Raw genomic sequence first — 26,503 nt, 5'->3', positions numbered from 1 at the left:
TCAGAGAAAGCATACAGAACTGCTTTCAATGTAGTACTTTCGTTCAGCTTTGAGATGAGGAATTTTTTGTATTTCAATTACTGGAAGTTGATTAGGGTCCTGGGTGTGAAAAAGGAATTTTGCCTTATGCCAGCTGCCATCTTGAATCTGTGAAATAAGAACAAAATGGTTTAATATGTAATTGTTTCTTTAGCTGTCATTCTCAGCAGACAATGTTTTTCATAGACAATGTAGACTTATTTGAAGGATTAGAGATAATAAATAGAAAGTATATAGAACAATGCCTGGCACAAAGTGTTCAATAAATGGTAACAGCTACTATGAATAATTGGAAACGTGGACTTATTCCTTCCTCTAGATTGCATTGCATGTTCTGATTTTTCAGTCTTAGAGGCCAAGGCTAGCCTTCTGCTTCTGTTGTCTGTGAATCATTAAACCAGATATGCAACAGAAGGCTGCACTATTCCTAATCGGATTACTACCCATCTGTTCTGTGTTCCTTTATTTGGGACTAATTCTTCAGAATGGGCATTTTTCTTGAATGAAAGAAATGCCTTTCCTCAATGTCTCTGTACTACAGGCAGAAAATAACCAGAATCGCTTCAGAACTCCATTATAATTCTGTTAAATCATCTTTTAGGTTTCTTTTCCCCCTTCCCCATTCTGTGGTTACTATTTTTTCCTCTCTTCCTTCTAGGCCTTTCTGTTTCTCTTATTATTGTATGCTCTTTTATTTCTGATAAATTCTATTATGGAACAAAAAAAATAATTAAATAGCCTATGATTAAGATTCAATAAAACAAAATAGAGAAACACAATTGACTAATGTAGTGAAGCTTTTTATTCAGGAGTTTATTCACTTACTCATTCACAGAATTATCATAATATAAATTTTAAAATTTGAAGGAACTTTAGAGATTTAAGTTAAGGCAATTGAAGCTTATTGATAAATTACTAAAGTCACAAGGCTTGATGTGATAGCTATAATTAGAGTTGGGTGTGTAAGACACTGTTAGATTTAACTCATTAAGTCTTTTAAGTGATATTTATTGAACACTAAGTATATTTGGCACAGTTGAATAAGATGTGATACTCTATTTTCTTACAGTGCTTGGGAAATATAAAGATGGATAAATTAGTCTGGCTTCTGAATTCTAGCAGCTTAAAAATCTAGTTGGTAAGATGAAAAACATAAACAAATAGCCATAATACAAGACTATATATGGTAAGTGCAGTATAAATAATGTACAGTGGGAACTAAGTTCTTCATCTCCAACTGGAGTAGTCAGGGAAAGCTTCATGAATTCAGAATTTAAAATGGGCCTTTTTGGATGCCTAAATTTTTCACTTGGTTAAAGTGGTAAAGAAGGGCATTTCAGAGGAAAGGAATGACATGAATAAAACAAAACATAACAACAAATAAAACAACTGGAAAAGTAGAAGGTTGTTATAAAAATAAGCCTAACATGGAGTTCTTGGGGTTCAGTGTACAGCTTTTGTCCTGGAAGAGATTTTGATAGAAATCCAGGCACCACTATTTCTTTCACATATAAAATGGGAATAATAAAAACCTACTTCATAGGGTTGTGAGAATTAATAAAAATGCCTAGCAGAATAGTGTGGCATAAGCTTCGGGGTTGCACACATTAGCTGTATGACCTCTGCCTTCGCTTTCTTACCTATAAAATGAGGCTAATACTTTCTTCACAAAGCTGTTATAACTAATGAATGTGATACATGGTACCTGCCATATAATGAGCTCCCAATAATTAGTAGCTGTAATTGTTGCTATGGTAATGATGATGATAAATAGATCAGTTTGGCCACAGTGTAGGGTAGGCAGCCAGTGAAAGCCCAAGCTCGAAAGGTAGGTTGGGCTTGACTGTTCTAAGAGCTAAATAAAGGGTAAGTTTGGATTGTGTTTCAGAGATTATTGAGTCCCTGAAAATTTCAGGACAAAATTGTAAGAATAAATGAATTTGTTCGTCATATTGATCTCTCCACTTATACAGATGAGCCATATACTTCTGACTCTTTGTCTATGATTTTCAAATACCTCTGCACTATTTGTCTGGAAATGTTATGAAAATGTAGAGTTCCCTGGAAATGGCAACATATTAAATCATGGGCTTCATAGCACACAAGAACACTTAAAGTCATTAATCACATGTATGCAAGGTGGCCAACTCTATTCTCTGTAACAGGAGTTGGCAAACTCCTTGGTAAAGGGTCAGATAGTAAATGTTGCAGGTTTTGTGGGGCACCTGGTTGCTGTTGTATCTACTCAATTCTGCATTTATAGGATGATAACAGCTATAGATAACAAATAAATGAGTCTGTCTGTATTCCAATAACATGTATTTACAAAAACAAGTGGTGGGATGGATTTGGTCTGTGAACTGTAGTTTGCCAATACCTGACTTATAACAAAATATTTTAAAATTATATAATTTTCTTAGCATTAGTTATAACAATAATTAATAAAAAGGGCTATGATTCAGATATTGACTGGTAGAGCTAGTCAATCTGCAATTATGCCCATATTTGATATCAGGTATAGGGACTGACTAAAGGAAATAAAACTGACTTGCCTCTATAACCTGTTTTCCATGATGTAATGAGATATAGAAGCAGAGCGGTGAAAATATATAAAAGAAATCTGCCTACAAGTTCCATCTATCTATCTATCTATCTATCTATCTATCTATCTATCTATCTATCTATCTATCTATCTCTATCATCTATCGTATCTGATATATAATTATTTCATATGGGAAATAAAAATTAAATTTATTAACACCTTTTTTGCATATAAAATCTATGGATGACCAGTGGATGTGACAAAAGTTGGCAAGACATAATATAAGCAAAGGATTGATTTTGAAAAATATATGGTTACTACAAATCAGAACATTAAAACTTACTACATGTCTGTATCTGTAGTTTGCAATTAAAGTCTTACTCTCATTATTTTAATGTTATAGTTTTATCAATTTTAAGTCAGCTGTAATGAACAATTCTAAAAGTGCCATTTCCTTACCTTGCAGTCATCTAAAAGCACTTTAGGTTCAAGTAGAGTGTTTTCTTCAAAAATCTGGCCATTCCATCCTTTGAAACCAATAGGCAATCCTGAGCCACTTGTTTGAGCACTTGTCCACACTGGAGTGTTCAGACAGTGAATGGTGATGATTTGCGTGGCTTCTGAGCTCAGTAAATGAAGAAAATTCATCTGGACTTTTCCAATTCCAAACTCCAACTAATGTCATGGAAACAATATACAGGTTATAAGATGTAGCAATTGAGAAACTTATAAATTGGGGAAACTTGAGGAAAGCCCTTGAAAGACAGCCTTGAGAAAGCTACTTTGCTTGGCATTTAAGTGCCAGTCAGTGGTGTGCTGGTAAATGCTTACCCACTGGCTCTTGGAGGGGCGGGGGTGGGGGGAGAGGGATGGGAAACCCTGATTTATAGTATTTTCTGATTTCCATGGTATAAATATTCCCACGATGGCTGATTTCAGTCCATCAAGGTAGTGTCATCAAACATGGAGTTCAGAAGAGATGTTAACTATAGGCTCTCCTGAGCCAGTCTGAGCTAGCTTCAGCAGACCACTAAGCTACCAGATAAGAGAAAAAAAAAAGAAAAAAAAAAGAAAATTTCATAATGTTATCTAAAATGCATTAGTAATTTGTTGTTGATTAATGCTTTAATAATTTTTTTTCATTAAAATCAGAAATTCTGTCTATACTTCCATTTGGAGGAGGCTTTAAAGGTACGGACAGCATCTTACACACTTTGTGTTGCCAGCTCTAACGTAGTTCCAGTCACATAGTGAGTCATGAGCACATTTTAATTGAATGAATGAATGAACAAGCATTAACTAAAAAAGTGAATGATACAGGGCAAAATTGGAGCAAGAAGGTCTGATTATACATTTTCAAGGCTTAGGCAACGAAGTAAGTTTTTTATAGCTTTAGATATAATATTATTATTACCATTTTTATTATTTTAGCATTGTTCGTGTAGGGATGTGGTCATAACATAAGTGGATAGAAATGGTTACTACTGAGGAATTTATATTAAATTCCAAATATAAAATTAGAAAAATATCAGTTAGGAGGTAGCAGAGAAAATGCAAAACATAAAAGTAAAACCCCAGGAAAAGAAAGGAAAGGCACAGGGAGGGCATAGGATGAAAACATGGAAAGATCCTCATAAGGAATATTGGAGTCTAAGTAGTTCAAATGCCTTCATTTAACAGATGAGAATCACAAACTTGTAAAACATTTAAACTTTCTGAGCCTTAGTCTCCTTGTTGGTCAAGTTGGATATAACCCTGACATGACAGGATTGTTATGAGGATTTAAGGTGTCAAATATCATTGACCTAGGACGGTGTCCAGTGGCTCACAGTATCATTTCTCAGGTTAGTTGCAGAATAGAGACCAGAACCCAGCTTCTTAATTCCAAGTCTACTTTTTTTTTTCCTATTACCTGCCTAGTCTTTCTTGGGTTGAGTTCATGGATGGGAGAGATGGGAAAACTGATTCAGTCAAGAAAAGAATTAAAGTGCAGCTCTCTCATTGCTCCCGTCTCCTTTGCATACTGTTTCCCTTTCTTCTAGGATAATTCAGATACAATTCCTGGGCCAAGTTCAGGGGCGTGAAGATGGCAATGTGAATATTTGGAAAGTAGTTCTATCATGCTACTCTTCATTAGAGGTATACAGATTCCCTAAAAAAAGGGAAGAATCCTTCGTTCCTCTGCTTTGGGGGTAATAATGGTGAATGCTTACTGAGATGAACTGGTGAAACACCCTGGATAATGAAGGGGGACATTTTAGGAAGAGAGAGCAGTCTAATAATAAGCAGTTAGAGAGACTAACAGATTGTACATTATAGCTGCTGCTTTTTAAACCATGAACAAAACACAAATTGGCACATGTATCAGTTCTTTGTCAATGAGAAAGAAGTTCTTGGTTGCAGTTTTGATTTTTTCAATATATATTATAGGTGGAACTATATATTAATATATTATATATAAATGCTTGTTATAAGAAATACCCAGTATTATACCAAGCTAACTTTCATTCATCTAGACATTGGTTTAAAGAATTATACTTGAAAGAAGTTTTAAATAATAGTCAATGGATATCTAAGGGAGATTATTTTGAGCTTAATCACCAAAAAAAAAAATAAAAAATAAAAAATAAAGCAAGTTTTGTGACAAAATTTCTCTTTTAATGACAATATAATATTCAGTAAAATTTTTAGGTAACTGATTATTGATTACAACCCCTGCAGCTGTTTGGGGACTTTCTAACATATGTATGAGCATAAAAACATATGTTTCACATATAAAAAAATTAAAAAAGCATAATCAGTACAATAGACCAAAATAAACCAATCATAAAAGGCACAATCAAAATGTCAAGATTTACTAAAATTGTTTTTTGAAAACAAAAAATTTCTTTCTTACATATGGTAGAGAATAATACCTTGCTTCTATGCATACAATTTATAATTATTTAAAGTCATAGAACTTTAAAAATCATTGTTCATTGACACTGGGCAAGTACTGACATATATTCTAAAATTCAATACATACCTTTGTTACAGGAACAGGAGATAAACATGTCTGACCACCAGCACTGAAATTGCAGAAAACCTCAATGGCATCTGAAGGGCATCCCAGATTTGGATCAATCCAGTATTTTCCTATTAATTTATTGTAAACCATAAAGACATTTGAAAACCATATTAAAATATATTTGAAACATCCTCATACATTATTATACTTTAAATATATATTTAGTCTTACATGTAAAAAATCTTAGATTATAGAAATATTTACATTTAGTGAATGGAAGCTGTACACATTATATACAATTAATACAGAAAATACTATATTTTTCACATATCAATCTAATAGTATTTCACAATTTTAATAAAAATGATGGAATGGCTGAATTTATTGCTTTATTCTACAGATAAGATGAGCTGAGCACCTTTAAGTGAATCATCCAAAGTTACAGTTAATAGAAAAGTTGCACTTGATGTGGTAAATGTGTATATTTATGTCCTATATTTCTTAAAATGAATATATTCTTTTAAATAATAGAAGCAACCTCAGCAATCTCCCTGAGATAAAATATATCTTTATTATTAAAATAAAAATAATAAAACTTTTTTTTTGTTTTCAAAAAGAAAAATGTGCAGTAAAATGGTTATCATTTTTGTGTTTTCTTCATCAGATTTGTAAATGGAATAAACTAAATTCCCTACAGCCAGTGTAAGATTGCCTACCTTTGCCTCCACTGAGAGACCAGGAGAATCAAATAGAGCCCAGAGTTGCCTACAGAAAATATCAAGCTAGTATCTTAATTCCAGAATAACAGGCTTAGAGTATTGAAACTCTAAGTTTCAATGCAATGGGCAGATATTCTTGAATGAGGTAGCCCTGCCTTCATGCATTAAAAGGCAAGATAATCAAACAGTGTTTGTCAAATGTCATTTTCTGCAATAGGTAGAAATCCTTGTCTATTCCACCCTTACCCCATAGCAAAGATTCCTATAGCTCATCCTGGTCTTTCTTTGGTCCACCATTTTAGATGTCCAAAATATTCTTGACTATTCTCCCCTCTACTATTCTACTAATCCTCTGAAGTGAAAACTTGCTGAATTGATAGCTCTGAAGTTAGGAGACTGTCCTCTATTGCCATGGTTTTCAAACTTTAGTGGCACTAGAACCATTTGTTAAAACACAGATAGCTCACTCCGCCCTGTGAGTTGCTGATTCGTTAAGTATGAGTCTGGGCTTGAGAATCTGCATTTCCACAAAATCTCATTCTGGTCCAGGGACCACATTTGGAGAACCTCTGATCTACTGAAATATGGAAGAAAGGGGGGAAAGTGATCCTACACCCAGTTTCCCTTCTCCCTCCATTTCCATACATTTTTGAAGATTTTGTAAAGTTTGTAAAAATTAAAGCTAGACTTTTCTCCAGGATCTGATTCAGGCTTCCAGTCTTATCTATGGGATAAACATATATCTTCACTCACAATTTTTTCTCTTACAAAAAATAGTTTCTTACTACTATGCGAGCCAATAAATTACCTATGATCTCACTTATATGTGGAATCTAATGAGCAAAATAAACTGAAGAACAAAACAGAACCAGAGGCATGGGAGCCTGGCACAGACTGACTGATGTCAGGGGTGGGTGGGAGGGACTGGATAAAATAAAGTGTAGAGATTAGCCAAGTAATATATATGCATAGGCAATGGGCACAGACACCAGTGTGTGAAGGCCAGGGGATGGGGAGGCTGGGGTCTGGGTAGACGTGGGTGGGCAAAGAGGGGGAAAATGGGGGACATCTCTAACAATATCAACAATAAAAAAATGGTTTCCATCTAGCAAACTCTTCATTGTTATATGGAATAGAATGCTTTGAATTCAGGCATTACATTTTAAAACAGTGAACTAGTAGGATCTTCATAATTTTTTCAGGATATGCTGAGCTATAAATAAAGCACTCGACCATATATATCTTTTGCAGGCCCGAGTGTTCTCACTCAAAACTGGCTGAGGACACGGCTTCCCTGTCAGGTTCTGTGACAGCCTGGATAGCATCGTGTCTGGAGCCAGGAAGGTGTCTTCCTTGTTCCTCTTTGCCACCTGCACTTTTTACCACATTCTACCCACTTTATCCCTAAAGATGCTCCATGGTAAAATCACTGTCATCCCATTATGTCATTCGTTACTTTTGGTTGCAATCGTCAACTTTCTTTTTTTAAATATTTTAGCTTTGGCTGGCTTCACTTTCAGAAGGTCTATTTATGACCTGTTCTTGGTGATTTGAAACACACATGAAAGATACTTCCAAATATCCTGGCCTCTTAGTCATTTGAACTTTTTTCCACCCATAATGTTCTTGTACCCTTCCCCTGCTCCTTCCCTGTCTCATTTACTTTAACCCATTTATTTTCAAGGTCATACCAGGGCCTTTGTTATTACCTACAGCTAGAGTTTCTCCAAAATTTCACCTTTCTTCTCTTTCCAGCTCATTCTCGCTAGTGTAATGACTCCAATAATTCTTTGATCCCATTGGGACTTACCGTCCATTGATACTACCACTTTTCATTGTTCCTCATAGTCATGCGCTCACTTCCCTTTCTACCCAGCTTAAAACCCACAGTCCTTTACTATAATAATTTCTTTAGAGACTCCCTTAACATCCCTGCCCTGCCTCACTTCATTTTACTTGTCTTATAAAACCCTAACTTTACATAAGCCTGATTTTGTGCCTAATCTGTACATGTGGGTAAATGTGGCTGAAGGAAAGCAGAACTATGCTGACTGGCTGCACTTTCAATTCAAATGTTTGAAAGGCTGCCAGACAATAATACTCACTCCCTCTGTCACTCTCCCAGTTAACTATTTAGAAGCTTTTTGTCTCCTTCCTATTTATTCTATCCATTCCTCTCTTTAATGTTTGGCTGATAAGCTTCAATTTCTCTGAGATAACGGAAATAATCTAAAGAAAACTTATATAAGCTCCCACGATTATATCTACCCACCAATCTGTACTTGCACAAATATATTCTGCCTTTCCTCTTATTGCTGTAAATAAACTGTGTTGTTGTATTAGGCTTATCTTGTGTATTACAGCTTCAGTTTAGAATTCTTCCTCTCATTTTTTCCTTTGGAGCTTGTTTCTATTGTTCACTGTTTCTGCCAGTTCTCATTCATGGTGGTTTGTCAACTTGTATGTCTAGTTATCACTGACTGTATGCTGGGCACTAGATTTGAAAATTTATTCATAGAAATAACTTGAGCTCCATGATAATTTTATCTTTTATAGAAGATTTTTGTTTCTCTCATGTATGTGGGACTACAAGCAGTCTGGAGCCATCTTAGTCCAAGTTCAAAGTTGGAGATTTTTCTAAGCTATCTCAGTGATGTAAAACTAGGCTACGATTTGTATGAATGCCCCCTTTCTTCCTAGAGGGGGTCCTTAAGAGCGTAAGTCCTACCTTCTTCGGTGGGCCACAGATTCTTACTTTTGACCCCTAGCCTTATGAAGCCACCAAAAGCACTGCCTGGTTTCTGAACACACCCAGGGCAAAAGTAGCTCTAACAATTTTGCTCACCCCTTTGCTGTCTTTTTCAGTCTTGGCTTGACAAGTCATGGAAATAATCAAAGTGTCCTCGATTAGATGAAGAAGATGTGGTACATACAGGGTGAGGCAAAAGTAGGTCTACAGTTGTTTGTATGAAAATAAATACTAATATAAGAATATTACAACTGTAAATCTACTTTTGCTCCACCCTATATATACAGTGGGATACTACTCAGCCATAAGAAGAGATGGAATACTGCCATCTGTGGCAACATGGATGGCTAAGAAAATAAGTCAGATGGAAAAAGTCAAGAACCATATACTTTAACTCATATGTGAGATAAAAACTGAAAGCAACAAATAAACAAACAAACAAAGCTCATAGACACGCAGGACAGTTTGGTGGTTACCAGAGGGAAAGGGAGGTGAGTAGGGGAGAGGGAGTAAAGGGGGTCAAATATACGGTGACAGAAGGAGATTTGACTTAGGTAGGTAAACACACAATGCAATATACAGATGATTATCATAGAATTGTACACTTGAAACCTATATAATATTTTTTTAATTTTTTTTTTTTTATCCTCACCTGAGGACACTTTCCATTTTTTGTTCAGGTAGAATGGGAAGGAGAGAGAGAAAGAGAGAGAAACATTGACGTGAAAGGGACACATTGAGTGGCTGCCACCTGTACAACCAACCAGGGCCGGGGATAAACTGCAACTGAGGTACGTGCCCTTAGTGGGAACCAAACCTGGGTCTCTCTGGACCACAGGCCGACACTCTAACCGCCAAGCCAAACCAGCCAGGGCAAAACCTATATAATTTTATTAATCAATGTCACCCCAATAAATTTAATAAAAAATTATGAAAAATCTTGGCTTGAAAGTTCTTCACTACTTTGTTTGCTATTTAATGTTTTTAACTTAATAAAAAAAAAATTAGCCAGGCAATTTGTTTGTTTTTGTTTGCTTTTCAAAATAATTTTATTTTTTATTTTACTCTTGTTTTGTGATAAACATTTTATTTTAAAGCAATTTTAGATTCACATAAAAGTTGCAAAAATAATACAGAACTTCTCCTTACATCCCTTATCTATCTTCCAAATATACAAAACCATGTTACATTTGTCAAAACTAAGTAATTGATCTTAAGACTCTACTTTTAAAAAGACTCTATTCAGATTTTACCAGTTTTCACTAGTGAACTTTTCTGTTCCAGTACCCAGTTCCTGACTGTGTTCCTTAGTCCTTTCCAATATGTCACAGTTTCTCACTCTTTCGTGGTTTTCCATGACTTTGACACTTTTGAAGAGTACTATTCAGGTATTTTATAGAATGTTTCTCAATTTGGGTTTATATGAGTTTGCCCATGATGAGATGAGTTATTAGCCAGGCAGGTTGAATTACCTGCTTCATTACTGGGAGTGAAAACTCTCAGCTCCACTGTTTTATCTTAAAATCTAATAAGGGTTTAACCACTACCATTCCTCTAACCTGCTCTGTGAAGGTCATCAAAGGTTTTCACATTGTTCAATCCAGTAGCCTTTCTCAGTCTGCACCTTAGTTGACGCTGACCCAGTTGATGGCTCCTCCTCAGGCAAACATTTTCATCACTCCACATTCACCTAGTTTTCCTCCCATCAGGGATAGCTTCTTAGTTTTCTTTGCCAGTTTTCCCGCATCTCCCACATCTCTAAACACTGGAGAGCACTAAGGCAAAGTATTTAGACTTCTCTTTTGTTTCTTTACCTACTCTTTAGGTAGTCTTAAGCAGTCTCGAAGTATTTTCTACTATTTATATGCAAATTGCTTCAGAATTTTTACCTCTACCCCCTAAAGATGTTTACCCCTAGCCTTCGCTCTTGAATAGGTAACTACTTAACCTTCTTACTTGAATGTCTAACAGACAATTCAAACTAAATATATCTAAAACTGAACTCCTCATCTTTCTCCAAGCGTTCTCTCTCATCTCTATTAACAGCAATCCCACTCTTCTTCTAGTCCCTTAATTAAAATCTGTAGTCATCCTTTCTCATTCAGTTTCTCTCAAAAACATGTGAAAGTTAATATAAGTGGAGCCCCTTCAAAATGGAGTTGGAGCTGCCCTCCCACAGGAATGCTTTGCTTGCTCCTCAAACCTTCAGAACATTTAAACTGGGCAAAATGACTTTTGAACTTGGCAAATGAACATTATATTCCAAATAACTCTCTACAGAGCTAACAGGAAAGCAGCATTTTGACTACGAAATGGAAAATTAAAGACATTCTTTAGAATTAGCACCACCAGGTATAGCTAAGAATTTAGCTTATTTGCACCTATAGAAATTCCTTCCTTGACTCATTAACACCAATAGAATTTTTTTCCTTCTATTCATGTAATTATCCCCCTTCTCTTTCTTATAAAAATGCCTTGCCTTCACACCCTAATTGAAACACTAATTTGGGTTTCATCCTGAACCAGAGCTTTCCGAATAAGTATTCTTTTGGAACTCAAATACACACTTGTTGCTTTTTCACTTTGGCCCTTCATTTTTAGTGTAACAGCCCACATCCAAATCATCAACAAAAACTGCTGGCTCTACCTTAAAGTATGTCCAAAGATTTGACCATTTCTTATCACTTTCCCTGCTAACAATTCTGATCCAACCCATCATCATCTTTTACCTAGATTATTTCAATAGCCTGCTCAGTGGCTTCTTCTACTCTTGATGCAATGCATCAGCCATGGTAATATTTTAAAAATCTAAGTCAAGTTATGTCATTCCTTTGCTCAAAAATGTCTAATGGCTTCTCATCTTATTCAGAGTAAAAGCTGGAGTCTCTGGCCTTCTTCCTAATCTTAGAACATGCTAAGTACACTCTCAGGCCCTGGGGTTTTGCATTTGTTCTTCCTGCCAAGAAACCTTTTTTGCCAGATTTTCTGTAGCTTGTTCTCATACCTCCTTTTGATATTGCTCAAATGTCACTTTCTCAGAGATGCCTTATATAACTACTCTCTTTAAAACTTCACCCCCATTCCACTTTCTATCATATCCCTCTTCCCTGCTGTTTTGTGTTTCTCTACGGCACTAACCGCCTCCTAGTGATAAAAGTATTTTGGGACATAAAGACCTTTCTTATGGCTTGCAATCCATACCACTTAGCTATTTCTCCCACAAGGAAGGCAGACCTTGAATTAGATTCTTACAATGTCTTTGTTCCTTTCAATTTTATAGAACTGCATTTTTATGCCATCAAATATGGAAAGGAATCAAACTTAGAATTATTATAGACAGCTATAATTGTAAATATCATTTTCGTTTTTATGGTAAACCAGGGTATAAAACATATATAAAAGTTACACATTATTAATAAGATAAAATTAATATTTTCAATGTACTTTTAGAATGGAAATACATGTTTTTTGAGAAGAATATGTGTGTGTGGGGGTGTGTGGTGTGTATATATAAATTAAAATAAATAAAATGTGGACTAGTGTTCACCCTAAAAATGATATAACATAGTTTTTTTCAAATAAGTTTGTGTGTTACTGTGTTGGGACTAGAGTTTCTAGCAAAAATTGATAACTACTACTAATAATTGTATAGCTGACCCAAAAAATTAAAATTAAATGACATTGTAGTATACAAGAGTTCCCTTTATTATCAGATAATGATGACTACTCCACTCACTTTATTTTTTTATTTTTATTTTTTTCTTATTTTCATTTTTATTGTTGACAGTATTACAGATGTTCTCCATTTCCCCCCTCTTTGCCCACCTCCTCCTAGACCTGTCCCACCCCCTCCCCTGCCCTTCACCCCATTGTTGTCTGTGACCATGGGCTATGCACATATGTTATTTGGCTAATCTCTTCAACTTCTTTTACCAACTATGCCTCGCTATTTTCAATATGGGGCATTGGTGGGCCTACCTTTGTGTGTCAATGTATGTTTACTATATTACCATTGTTTTACCTATATAGGAACATCTTCACAAGTGAGTACATTTTCATTTTTCTGTGTTTCTGCATTACTATTTTATCTTGGTATTTCTATGCTCATATATAGAACTGTATATAAATATGTACTCCATTCACTTTAAAACTTTTCCTTGATGGTTCTACTCTAAATTTATTTTGCATGTCTGTTAATGGATATTGAAGTACCCATGTAGAGATGAGAACATGCCAAGAATAACAAATCACTCCATTTTCACAGTCACTGATCGTGAAGTGAGGCATTTAAATTCCATGTTGTGTAAAAACTATAATTTTAAAAGGTATGGTGGAGGAAATTCTATGATATCTTTCTTTATGTTGCCAACTTTGGTGGTCCTGATAGGTGTTCCTGTCTCCCCAAAAGTCCTCCCTTTCTATTTTAATATCAATGTGATACATTTCAAGAACAAAGTGTTAGCAAGTGATATAGCAAGGTGTGGGGTGGAAAAAGTTAGGGATCAATAAAGATGTATAGTAGACCTTTATAATGTAAGCCCTCAGAAAAGTATACTTTGACATCAGAAGTGTGACTCCCTCAAAGAGTATTTGATTCTTTATGATATTAAAATGTCTTTTGCCAGGATTTTAGCAAAATAATTAATATTTGGAATGAATATACTGCAAATTTCAAACACACTGAAATGATGAAATGAAATTATACATCACAGTTTGAAAAAACCAAGAACTTACCATCTGATACTTTGTGTTCACAGTTGAGCAAATCTTTGCAGATTCGTGCTGGGTTATCTCGTGTGCCAAGAGGATTCTTGATGCTGTGCAGTAAATTGCTAAGGTAGTTCAGGGTTTTGAATATCTCTGCACTGTAGTCAATTAAAGTCACTTCAGTATTCTGGTAACTCTGCCAAGTCATCATAAATATGATATTAGCAAAAAAGCATTGAGTAGGCATCAACAACAGATAACTATAATGATCAACATGGATCAAGGCAGAAGAAAAATGTATTCCTATCAAGTGCAATGATTTTGGAGTAGGATGTAAAAAACAGTTTAGATTTATATATAGGTATATATGTGTGCTTTTATTAACTTTTATTCTAAATAGATATTAAATTCATACTCAGAAGTCTAGTTTTCAAGCTGGCATTAAACTTAACAATTACTATGCCTTCTACATAATGTTTTTTAAAAAATTATACATTGAATAATTAGAGTTTAAATAAGGAAAGTAAGTAGTGATGATAGGTCTCATTTTAAGAAATGGCAACTTGATTTAATTATTTTCTTTTACAGCACCAAATTCCTTATAAAAATCCCTTAACAATATTACATTTTTGTTTTAAATGTATTCTGTAAAATATCATAATATATGTGTATGTGTTTCTGTTTATTAAAATCACTCACTTTGTCCTTAAAATGGTTTCATTATTTTAAATGTTTTAAATATAATATTTGAGATAAAGCCACGTTTTGGCTTCCAAATTTTTTTCTGTTTAATTTGTATATTGAGACTGCCAATGTAAATAAAGCGAGATATATTACCTCCATCCGTAGGGCAGTATGTGATTCAATCAAGGCTTGAATAGCAGCATTGATATCCATTTGTTTCTGTGTAAAACAAAACCATTTGAGATCAGCAATAAGATCAACACTGAGTGCTCTAAAGCAAAAGTTGTAAATTCTGAAAGCACTGCTGTTAAAAGTATACTAGACTCATTATCTGAAAGGGGTTTGTACCTTCTTATGGTTAGACTGACCTTGCAAATATTGCCTGGCTATCTGAAAGGACAATATGCTGCCTTCATCCAAATTTCAAAAGTCTCCTAATTAAAAAAGGGCCAAACTCTAGAGCCTCAAATGAAAAACTATTTGTCTCTGCTGCATGAAAACACACACAAAAGTTACTCAAATGGAAGAAGAATGAAATATGATCCCCTCAGTTAATAAATTGTAAAGTGGAGAATAAATAACTGTAGTAATTTTTAAGTTACATTCTTGGAAGGAAAATAGAATAAAATACTACTGTGTTGAGGTAGTCACATTAGTTTAATCTGATACTTCTGCGGTCTTAAAAACAATTTCTAAAGTTGGAAAATGTACCATTAGTCCCAAAAGGAATAATACAATATAAATCCAATCCCCTCCTGAATTTAATAAGATATATTTTTAGAGAAAGACTCAGCATAACCATTAGTAAGAGTCTTTCTGTATTTTAGTTTTTAAAAAGCTTGGAACTTAAGAAGTATGAGTTGAGAGAAAGTTCTGAGAAATGGCATCTGTATAAGTAAATCAAGTAATCTAATTTCTTTCAGAATGATTGTACTGGTAAGTCATCTTTTTACTTGGAGGTCCCTGTAATAGAAATTGTTTTCAACAGCTCTTTCATAGCTTGTGGTTGATAATTTGAAAAACTATTTAAAATGATGGGAAATCAGTAAAATGTACTCTTCCTTGCCTTAACATGTGGTTTTCATATTGGAAAATAATCGACTCATTCTGTATGTACACACTGCCAAACTCTGTGATACAAATTGAGGATAAAATGGTAAGCAAAAAAGAAAATTGCTCTTGTGGAATTGAAGTTTAAAGAGGGAGAAAGATAATTAACCAAATCATCTCAAAATACATAATTACAAATTGTGATATGTGCTATTAAAGAAAAATACATGGGTCCCTTCGGTGTGGCTCAGTGGCTGAGCATTGACCCATGCACCAAGAGGTCGCTGGTTTGATTCCCAGTCAGGACACATGCCCAGGTCATGGGCCAAATCCCCCAGTGGGGGGCATGCAGGGGGCGGCCAATTGATGTTCTCTTTCATCCATGTTTCTATCTCTCTCTCCCTTTCACTTCCTCTCTCTCTAAAATCAATAAAGGAAAAAAAGAAAAGAAAAGTACATGGACCTATGAGAGAAATCAGGGAGTCTGAATCAGCTCTGGAAGATATAAGAGGTTTAGAAGGGATTAATCAGGGAAGGCTTCCCTGAAGTTGTGACATCTGAGCTGAGATACAAAGAATTATTAGAAGAAGGGGTGGGAGGGCTTTCCAGGCAGAGGTAACAACCTTACACAAAGGTCACGAGGCAGAGGTCCATGAGCTATTCAAGAAGCAGAAAGGGTTAGCCTAAAAAATTCTGTGCAGATTAAATAATTCTGATGACTATGTCTATGTGCATGGGCAGGTTTTGGACATGAGTCACACAAAAATACTGGCACTAAACATGGGCAACTGAATTCAGTAATAAACAATAGTCACCTTCATATTTTCCAGGTGGTTTGTGATGAGGGCTTTAATCTTACAAAACCTAGCATAGCAGTTCTAAGACCCCTCAGACTTGGGATCCTTTTGAATATTAGTAAGGGCTGTAAACAAGTTTCATTTATCTGAGTTATAACTTTTGATATTTATCACAGTAGAAATTAAAACAAGTTTTAAAAACTATTTATACAAATTACTTTAAAACAATAAATCTATTATATATAAACTATTTTTAAATGGAAAGTAATTGCATTTTCCCAAACAAAACAAAATAAGTGGTAAGAGTAGTACTGTGTTTCACGTTGTACATCCTTTTAATGTCTGTATTAATAGAAAATAGCTGATTCTCTTATTTGCTTCTGTATTCAATCTGTTACATGTTATTTTAGTTGAAATATATGAAGAAAATCTGGCCTTACAGTGATATGCATTTGGAAAAAGGATTATTTCAATATAGTTTCAGGTAATTTTGGATATTCTTTTTTGATTCTATACCAAAACTTGACAAATTGCAGTTTCAATAAAGTTTTAATATTAGTAAAGGAATAGAAATCAAAGAAAAGAACTAAATTCTGTAGTTGAAAGTTATAATAACTGAAATGAAAATTTACTAGGGAGGTTCAATAGTAGACTTTAGTAGAAAAAGAAATTAGTGAACTTAAAGATAGTTTTGTTGAGAATATCTAGTCAGAGGAGTATAATAAAAAAGAATAAAGAATGTAAACATAGACCCAGAGTCTTACGAGACAAATTAAAGCATACTAACATAAGCATAATTAACATTTCAGAAGAGGAGGAGAGAAAAAATGGGGCAGGGAGATATATTTAAACTATATTTAAATAGTGACTTAAAATGTTCCAAAATTTATGAAAAGTATTAATCTACAAACTTAAGAAACTCAGTGAAATCCCATAGACACATCATAATCAGAGTGTTGAAAACTAAAGACAAAGAGAGAAACTTGAAAGCAGAAAGGAGCAACTCATCATATCCAAGAGATCCTCAGTAACATTAGTAGCTGATTTTTCATCAAAACTATAATTTGAGAAGGCAGTGGGGTTGCATATTCAGAGTACTGAATGAAAATGACAGTCAGCCAAGAATTTTATTTCCAGTAAAACTATCCTTCAAAATGAGGAAAAATGACGACATTCTCAGATAAACAAAAACTGAGGGTATTCATCCCTAGCAAACCTTTCCTAGAAAAATAATAAAGGATTTTTTCAGGTTGACATTAAAGGATGCTAGGCAGAAACTTGAAATCACATGAAAAAAAATAAAGAACACTGGTAAAGGTAACTACACAGGTAAATGTAAAAGAGAACGTAAATGCCAAATAGCCAAAACAATCTTGAAAAGAAGAAAAAAGTTGGAGGTCTCACACTTAAATTTAGAAACTTAATATACAAAGATACAGTAATGAAGGCAGTGTGGTACGGGTAGAAAGACAGATATATAGACCAATGGAATAAAATAGAATCCAGAAATAAATCTTCATATATATTGTCGAATATTTTTTGAGAAGAGTGCTAAAACCATTCAATATGGAAAGAAGTCTTTTCAACAAATAGTGCTGAGAAAATTTGGTATCCACATGCAAAAGAATAAAGTTACACCATTATCTTACATCATATACAAAAAAATAACTCAAAATAGATCAAAGACAAATATAAGAGCTGAAACTATAAAACCCTTAAAAGTAAATATAGGGGGGAAAATTTCATACATTTGATTTAGCAATGATTTCTTGGATATGACATACAAAAAACAAGGCAACAAAAGAAAAAACAAATAAAATGGACTACAACAAAATTAAAGACTTCTGTGCAAAGGACACCATCAACAAAGTGAAAAGGCAGCCCATGGAATTGGAGAAAATATTTGCAAATTATATATCTGATATGGAATTAATATCAGAACACATAAAGAACTCCTACAACTCAACAGCAACAAAATAAAAACAAGCAACTAAGTACAAAAATGTGCAAAAACATGCACAGCTTATGTGGCTCAGTGGTTGAGCGTTGACCCATGCACCAAGAGGTCACCAGTTCGATTTCTGGTCAGGGCATATGCCCAGGTTGTGGGCCAAATCCCCAGTGGGGGGCATGCAGGAGGTGGCCGATCAATGTTCTCTCTCATCAATGTTTCCATCTCTCCCTTTCCCTTCCCCTCTTTCTCTCTAAAATCAATAAAAAAAATTTAAAAAAAATTGGCAAAAACATTTTTCCAAAGAAGATATCCAAGCCAATTTTGTCAAAGAAGGTATTTGAATAGACATTTTCTCGAAGGAGATATATAAGCCAACAAGTGCATAAAAAATAAACAACCTCACTAATCATTAGGAAAGTGCAAATCAAAACCACAGTTAGATACCACTTCACACCCATTAGGATAGCTGTTATAAAAACAAATAGAATATAACAGGTATTGGTGAGATGTGGAGAATTTGGAACCTTGGCTTTGATGGTGGGAAAGTGAAATAGTAGATATTTACACCTATGTTCAAAGCAGCACATTCCACAATAGCAAAAATGTGAAAGCAACCTAACTGTCCATCTAGATAAACAAAATGTATATACACACAATGATGTTATTCCGCTTTCAAAAGGAAAGCAATCCTGACATACGCTATAATGCGGATGAATGCTGAAGACATTATGTTAAGTGAAATGAGCCAGCCAAAAAAGGACAAATACTGTATAACTTCACTTATATGAGGTACCTAGAGTAGTGAAATTAATAAAGATAGAAAGTAGAATGGTGGTTGCCAGAGGCTAGGGTAAGGGAGGAATGGGTAATTATTATATATTGGAGGCAGAGTTTAAGATCTGGAAGATGAAAAAAATTCTAGGGCTGGTCAGGGGTGGTTGCACAACAATGTGAATGGACTTAATGTTATTGAATTGTACACTTAAAAATTGTTAAAATGGCCCTGGCCTGTTTGGCTCAGCGGTTAGAGCATCGGCCTGTGGTCCTGAGAGACCCGGGTTCAGTTCCCACTAAGGGCACGTACCTCGGTTGCAGTTTGTTCCCGGCTCTGGTTGGGTCGTGCGGGTGGCAGCCACTTGATGTGTCCCTTTCACACTGATGTTTCTCTCTCTCTTCCTCTCTTTCCATCCCACTCTATCTGAACAAAAAAATGGAAAAATGTCCTCCGGTGAGGATAAAAAAAAATGTGAAAATGGCCTGGCTGTTGTGGCTCAGTGGACTGAGAGGTCCTGGTTCAATTTCCGGTCAGGGCACATTCCCAGGTTGTAGGCTCCATCCCCAGTTGGGGGCATGCAGGAGGCAGCTGATCAATGCTTCTCTCCCACATGGATGCTTCTATCTCTCTCTCCCCTCCTCTCCCTCTAAAAAAATCAGTAATAAAAATAAAATGATGGTATTTAAAAAACATTGTTCAAATGATCAATTTTAGGTTAGATATAGTTTACCACAATTAAAATAATAAATAAATAAATAAATAAATAAATAAATAAATAAGCTCATTATCCCTAACACCTAACCATCCCACTTCTGGGAATTAGTCTTATTAAGGCTCTGCAAACTGATATGTATATGGACAAGACATTTGTGCTGTTGTTTCAGAAAAAGATTAAAAACAACCTTGACACCAATTGACAAAGGACTGGATGGATGAATAAATTTTACAACATTTTTTTTTTTAATCCTCACCCGAGGACATTTTTCCACTTTTTGCTCAGATAGAGTGGGAGGGAGAGAGAGGAAGAGAGAGAGAGAGAAAAACACTGACATGAAAGGGACACATCGAGTGGCTGCCAACCGTACGACCAACCAGGGCCGGGGATAAACTGCAACCGAGGTACATGCCCACAGCAGGAATTGAACCCGGGTCTCTGGACTGCAGGCTGACACTCCAACCACTGAGCCAAACCGGCCAGGGCAATTTTACAACATTTTTAAGTGAAATGACCATGCTGCATTTTGTGATTGTGTGGCAGTAAAAATATAGTGACTTTTGGAAGATTAGTAGTGTAGAGTTTGGAATTCATTCTAAGGTACCAGAAATTTTAACTGCCATCAGTGCAAATGTCAACTCAATGAAAAAGGACTTTTTTCCAACAGGCATTGGAAAGAAAAAAATGTCATAACACTTGGCCACTCATGAATTTTCTTGGCAATATCCATATTCATAGAATTCCCAATGTATTCACAAAGCCTACTTCACTCCTGGCACATAGTAGGCATTTATTTGTTGAATTTGTTCATTTTTCTCAAGGGTAGCCTTTAGGGAGGGTAGGCCCAGAGAGACTTTAAGATGGTTTGCCTTGGAAGTTATTCAACAACATTTAAGTGTGCACATTTGAATGTAAAAGTTTCATTAGGTACAGTGAGGGAATCCAAAAGCAATAGCTTCCTCTGTGTATTTTACTGAGAGAGAACATATTCTTACATGAAAATCACTTATGGTTTATAAAAATGTGACATAAAATAGAATGCAAAGAATAAGGAGTTATCAGAGTGGTGAGACAAAAAGGGAAATTAGGAGGTTTAATTATACCTTGGGGGAATATAATTGTCACAATTCTCTCACAATTCATCTGAGTGAAATGTAGATCTGGTCTGGGTACTCCAGTATTTTGAGAAGTGTTATTTTCCAGGCATCTGAAATCTTAAAATCATTGGACGATGAAAACACTGATGGAATAGGAACTAATTTCAGGTCATGCACCTCTCCATGGTGGGAGTAACTGCTTATTCTAGGAGACTAGGATGATAACAGCGGCTCTAACCTCTCAATTCATCAATCCAGGTTTCACAGTCTACCTATTAATTGGAATAATTATCACACTTAATTACTTTAAATGATTGCTGTTTTCACCCACATGAGACACAGAGCCATATACACATCATATCAATCATTTTTGCTTAAGGTTGACATCCTGTTGATTTTTTTTGTTAGTTTTTAAGTATCTTCCCATGTGCACTGAGGTTTGGTCATCACATTGATAATTTGAAAGCATCATTAATATATATCCCTTTTCCTGAAACACTTCTCTCTAGCTATTTTATTGTAGGAACTTGAGTAACTTACTTTACTTGAAAAAATGGAAATACATGAGATTAGAAATTTTCAAACTTTTCTTATCTTGACCCATGGTAAGAAATACATTTTACACCAAGACAAGGTTCACACAAACAAACATATATTTAACTGAAAAGTTTTACAACACCACATTTATTCTCACTAGTGGTGATATTCTGATTATTATTTTTTTTATTTTACTTTTCTATTGACTCAGGGTAAAAAGAAGAACAGAGAAGTTGACAGTAAATTGAAGATTTAAAGAAAGATATCTGCATTGATGTTCATGCCAGGGAAGGTTTCAATTCCCATTAGTCCGATGGACAGAAAGAGGAAATGTTTTTTTAAAAATCATAGAGAAATAAATCTCCTATTTCCAAGGAAACACTCGTCTTTATGGCACTTTGCATGAAAGTTACCCCATAGCCTGATGAAAAGCTGAGAAGAATGAAGGGTTCTTGACCTTCTGAGAGTAGGCCACAGTGATCCAACTAGAACTACCAGAGATCCAAATGACACTAGAGTAGGATTTGGAAATAAGTCAGGTTTGGAAGGCACAAGACTGGCCATTGCTTGGGATAGGACAGCCAACAGTGGATCTCATTCATGCAGCACAGCTAACCAAGGACAATTGCATTAGACCTGGGTGCTGCAGGAGTGGGCGTGGGTGAGTCTGGGGAGACAAGGAGAACTCTTATAGAAAGTAGGAAGACAAAGTAGATACAAAGTATAAGGGAAACCAAACTTGGAACATTAGAGGCCAGGAGATAATAGCTGTTAATGCGATAACAGAAGCATTGCCTCAAAGCTAAGGGTAGCACATTTTAGGTTGCAATAGATAACAAGCAAATACATAAGTCTGAGGGCTTCTATAGCCACCAGCAACTGAGAGAGGTTCATGTAAAGCTTAAGAAATGGATAATTCTGGTTGGCAAATAAAAAGGGCGGGGAGATATTTATAAAAGGAGAACTAGGACCCAGAAGTAGAGAGAAATGGAGGGAGCTAGATTTTTTAACCAATTATGATGTCAGGCACTGTGCTGAATGCTTTACTTCTTATTTAAAACCATCTCTATTTTATAGACAAGAAATATGAGGCTTGGCCATTAAGCTATTATAGCTGGGAAGGTTCTATATCAGATTAGCAATAGGCAAGAGGGGCACCTGGGGAGTTAATGGAAGCTTTAGAAAGTTAATATGACATACTAAGATACAATAAACAAAATCAAGAAAACTTACTCTTGGGCCTGGTGCTCCAGGTGGACCCTATAACAAACAAAATAATTTTTTATTTAGTAGATATTTCAAACCAGGCAAGCATATAAGCATTAATGATAAGCAGATACAAATATAAATAAACTCACTGGAGGCCCTGGTTGACCTCTTGGTCCTTGGGGACCCTACAAGAAATGGAGACAAAGTACAAGATGTATATATTATGCTTTTGGTTTGGTATAAACATGACAATTAAGATTCAACCTCTATCACTGCCTTTTTGTGTGAGGCAACTCTTAAGTTGCAGTATTTTGAAGTTATATGCTCTTGCATTGAGTTGGCATCCACATTCACAAAACAAGGTGAATATTTATTTTCATGTATTACTAACATTAGAAATAGAATTTATTCACATTATAAACCATTATAAATATAACATTTAAAAATGCTATTACTAAGTATGTTTTCCAATCATTTCTATCTAACATTCACCTGTCAAAGATGAAAACTTCAGTGTTCTTAGATATCTCTCATTCCTTCAACACCCGCCTTTAATTTGGTCACCAGCTACTATTTCACCTCCAAATATTTCCAAAATACTACTTCTCCATCCTCACAGCAGCTTTCATAGTTTAATGCTAATCATGTGTTGTGAACTGAATGTTGTTTCCCCAATTTCGTACACTGAAGCTCTAATCTCCAAAGTGATCGTATTTGGAGGTGTGACTGTGCCAAGTAATTAGGTCATGTGGAGCCCTTATGAATGGTAGTGTTGTCATAAGAAGAGACACAAGAGAGAGGACCTCTCTCTCTACACATGAAGGTGGCCTTCTGCAAATCAGAAAGAGGACCCTCAATAGATATCAAATCTTCCAGCAGCTTGATTTGGGACTTTCCAGCCTTCAGAACTGTGAGAAATAAAGGTTTGCTGTTTAAACCTTCCAGTTGATGGTAATTGTTGAAGCAGCCCTAGCTGACGAAGATATCATGATTTGCCTGGACTGATAATCGGACTTCCTGCCTGACTTTATTCTCTTTACTATGCTAACTACATTCTATATGTTAAATGGGAATCTAATAGTGTGATTATGTAGTTAAAATCTTTCAATGGCTTTTTATTGCTTAGATGACAGACTATAAACTTCTGAATTGTGATAGTCACTATTTATTGAGAACTCACTATATACCAAATTGTGAGCTTATTTATTGATAACTCCCTGTATGCCACGCTGTGTGCTATACTTCCATTTTACAGTCAAAAAAAGAGAGTGGTTACATAGCCACAAATAAGGGTCAGCTAGGATGAAAATCCAAGTTAATTGCATATAAAAGTATGTTTTTAGTCAATGTGCACCCCTCCCTCTCTTTGAGGTCTGGGCCTCATTTCCACTCGCTCCCCCAAACACAAACATTCCATCTATAACCAACTACTTAACGATCTCTAAATCTTCCAAGTTCTTTCACGCATGTATTCTCTTGCATATGCTGTTTCCTGACTAGGAATGTTCCTCCTTATCTTTTCTATCTAACTCCCATTCCTTTTACGATACTTTTTAAAAACTCTACACCCACCTTCCTACCCTCATGTTACCTCCCTCTTACTCAACTAACCAACTCTATATTCCACAATGCATACCACACTGGAAAGTACCTAGAGACCCTTGAAAGTGAGTTAGTCATATTTTCACTTCCTGAAACAAGAATAGTGCGTAATACAAAGTAGGTGTTTAAAATTGTTATTGAGTGGATGAATAAATAATATTGAAATTAGCTAATATTAATTCAGAAATTAGAATTGTTAAAATATGTGTAGCAAAATGTAAAAAGTTATGTTGACATTTTCCAAAATAAAACAATCCTAATCACAACAGAATGGTGGTTACCACAGGGAAGGGACCTGGGGGAGGACACAATGGGTAAAGGGAGCCAAATATATGGTAACAGATAGACACTAGACTTTTTGGGGTAGCATGCATAGAGTATACAGATATCAAATTATAATACTATATACCTGAAATTTATATAGTGTTATTAACCAATGTTACCTCAATAAAAAAAAAAAAAAAAAAAAAGAATGTTGCCCTGACCAGTTTGGCTCAGCGGTTAGAGCATTGGCCCGTGGACCAGAGAGTCCTGCAGTTTGTTCCCGGCCCTGGGTGGGGTCCTGTGGGTGGCAGCCAGTCAATGTGTCTCTCTCACATCAATGTTTCTCTCTCTTCCTCCCTCTCTCCCTTTCACTCTATCTGAGGATAAATGCAAAAAATGTCCTCAGGTGAGGATAAAAAAAAAAAGAATGTTTACTCAAAATCTGATTTGCTTGATGGTCAAGTTAATGTTAAGACTATATTGGGTAAAATTCAGATTACAGTTAAAAGGTGGAAAAGCAAAATTTACCTTCCATTTAGTTTTGAATAATGTTTATGCTATGCTTCACTTGTATTAAGCATGTTTTATTGCCAAAGCTGTTGATTCTAAATATATTGTGACAACTAGAAAAAAACAACACATAGTAATTTAAAAAGGGTAGAGTACTCCAACACTATACCTGCTGGGTATTTCTTAGGTTGCATAATATATGATTATAATTTAAAGTAGAAAATATATAAAATATGTTTCTCAGAAGCCATGAGATAAGTTACAGAAATGTTACCTTGGAGATAGCTGTTTAAAATAGAGGGTCAGAGTGGATTTGGTTCTGTGTGTTTCTCCATTCTGGATCAACAAGGTAAAATTAACAGTTGACATTTCACCCTGCTTAGCATATTTCTGACATTTGTGAAAATCTCACTGATGGTTCAGTACAAAATATATATCTTCTCTTTGACTTCAAAGGAGACATTTATCACAGAAAGAAGAAACTTCTTCTACTGCTGATTTTATTGAGTTCATTTCAGTTTGTATCCCAGGATAAGTCAGATCACTACAAATATGCTCAAACAAAATACTTCAAACAAGACAGGGCAAGACAACCCCAGTGAAACAACTGCATAGAACAGGGCAATTATCCAAGTAAAACAAGATATTCCAACTATATAACATTTTTTAGTTCCTTTTTATTCCTCTCACTAATGCATCATTAAGGAAAAGTAATTCACTCTCTCTAGTTATTGTATAAAGCAGTTTATAATAAAACTCAATTGTCTATGTCAATTTCCTAAAGGGAACCAAATTAATGTGAATAGTTATGGTCGTTTATTGGCTACAGTGAAAGCACTACCTTTGAAAACTGACTTTCTCTCAATTTAATTCCAGAATTTACTGATAATCCTCCAAAAATAACATGTTTTATCATTAGACTTTGAAAATAACTATAAGTACATATCCTTGAACCAGAGTATTTAGGTTTTGACTTTGTGTAAATACAATCATGATCTAGCTTCACAGTCGTCAAGCTGGCATAGCTCAAGAGAGCTTTCCTTTTCTCCTTTATAAACCAGGAAGCTTGCAAACAAGATGTCTAGCAGCGCCCCTGGTCTCTGCCCACTAGATCCCTCCACCAACTCTCCCTCTCCTCTAGTTGTGACAACCAAAAATGTCTCCACACATTTTCAATATCTCCTGGGGGGTGGGGACAAATGACTTTGGGTTGAGAACCACTGGTTTAGAGGGTTTCATTAGTAATATATATTTTTATCCTCAACCGAGGACATTTTTGCATTCATCTTCAGACAGAGCGGGAGGGAGGGAGAGAGAGAGAGAGAAACAGCGATGTGAAAGAAACACATCAACTGGTTGCCACCCACACGACCCTAACCGGGGCAAACTGTAACCGAGGTACATGCCCTTAGCAGGAACTAAACACGGGACTCTCTGGTCCATGGGCCGACGCTCTAACTGCTCAAACGGGCCACGGCTTCATTAGTAATATTAAATAAGATTTATTAGACAGTAATACAATTAGGTTGGAATCAGTGAATTATAA

At 35.4% G+C, this 26,503-nt stretch overlaps 1 protein-coding gene across 1 annotated transcript in view; it reads right to left on the bottom strand.

Annotated features, from left to right (window-relative positions):
• The window catches only part of COL24A1 (collagen type XXIV alpha 1 chain), a 339,879-nt gene continuing 313,376 nt past the window's right edge, over positions 1-26,503 (bottom strand). The window contains exons 55-61 of the mRNA XM_036256775.1: positions 22,731-22,766; positions 22,606-22,632; positions 14,601-14,666; positions 13,791-13,959; positions 5,607-5,716; positions 3,041-3,256; positions 1-147 (exon numbers count right to left, since the gene is read on the bottom strand). Of these exons, the coding sequence (XP_036112668.1) occupies positions 1-147; positions 3,041-3,256; positions 5,607-5,716; positions 13,791-13,959; positions 14,601-14,666; positions 22,606-22,632; positions 22,731-22,766 (771 nt within the window). The remainder of the gene's footprint in view (positions 148-3,040; positions 3,257-5,606; positions 5,717-13,790; positions 13,960-14,600; positions 14,667-22,605; positions 22,633-22,730; positions 22,767-26,503) is intronic.

Source organism: Molossus molossus, unplaced genomic scaffold (assembly GCF_014108415.1).
Source record: "Molossus molossus isolate mMolMol1 unplaced genomic scaffold, mMolMol1.p scaffold_m16_p_12, whole genome shotgun sequence".
NCBI classification, from domain to species: Eukaryota; Metazoa; Chordata; class Mammalia; order Chiroptera; family Molossidae; genus Molossus; species Molossus molossus.
Note: the sequence above shows the minus strand (reverse complement) of the source record. Positions and strands in the feature narration are given on the sequence as shown.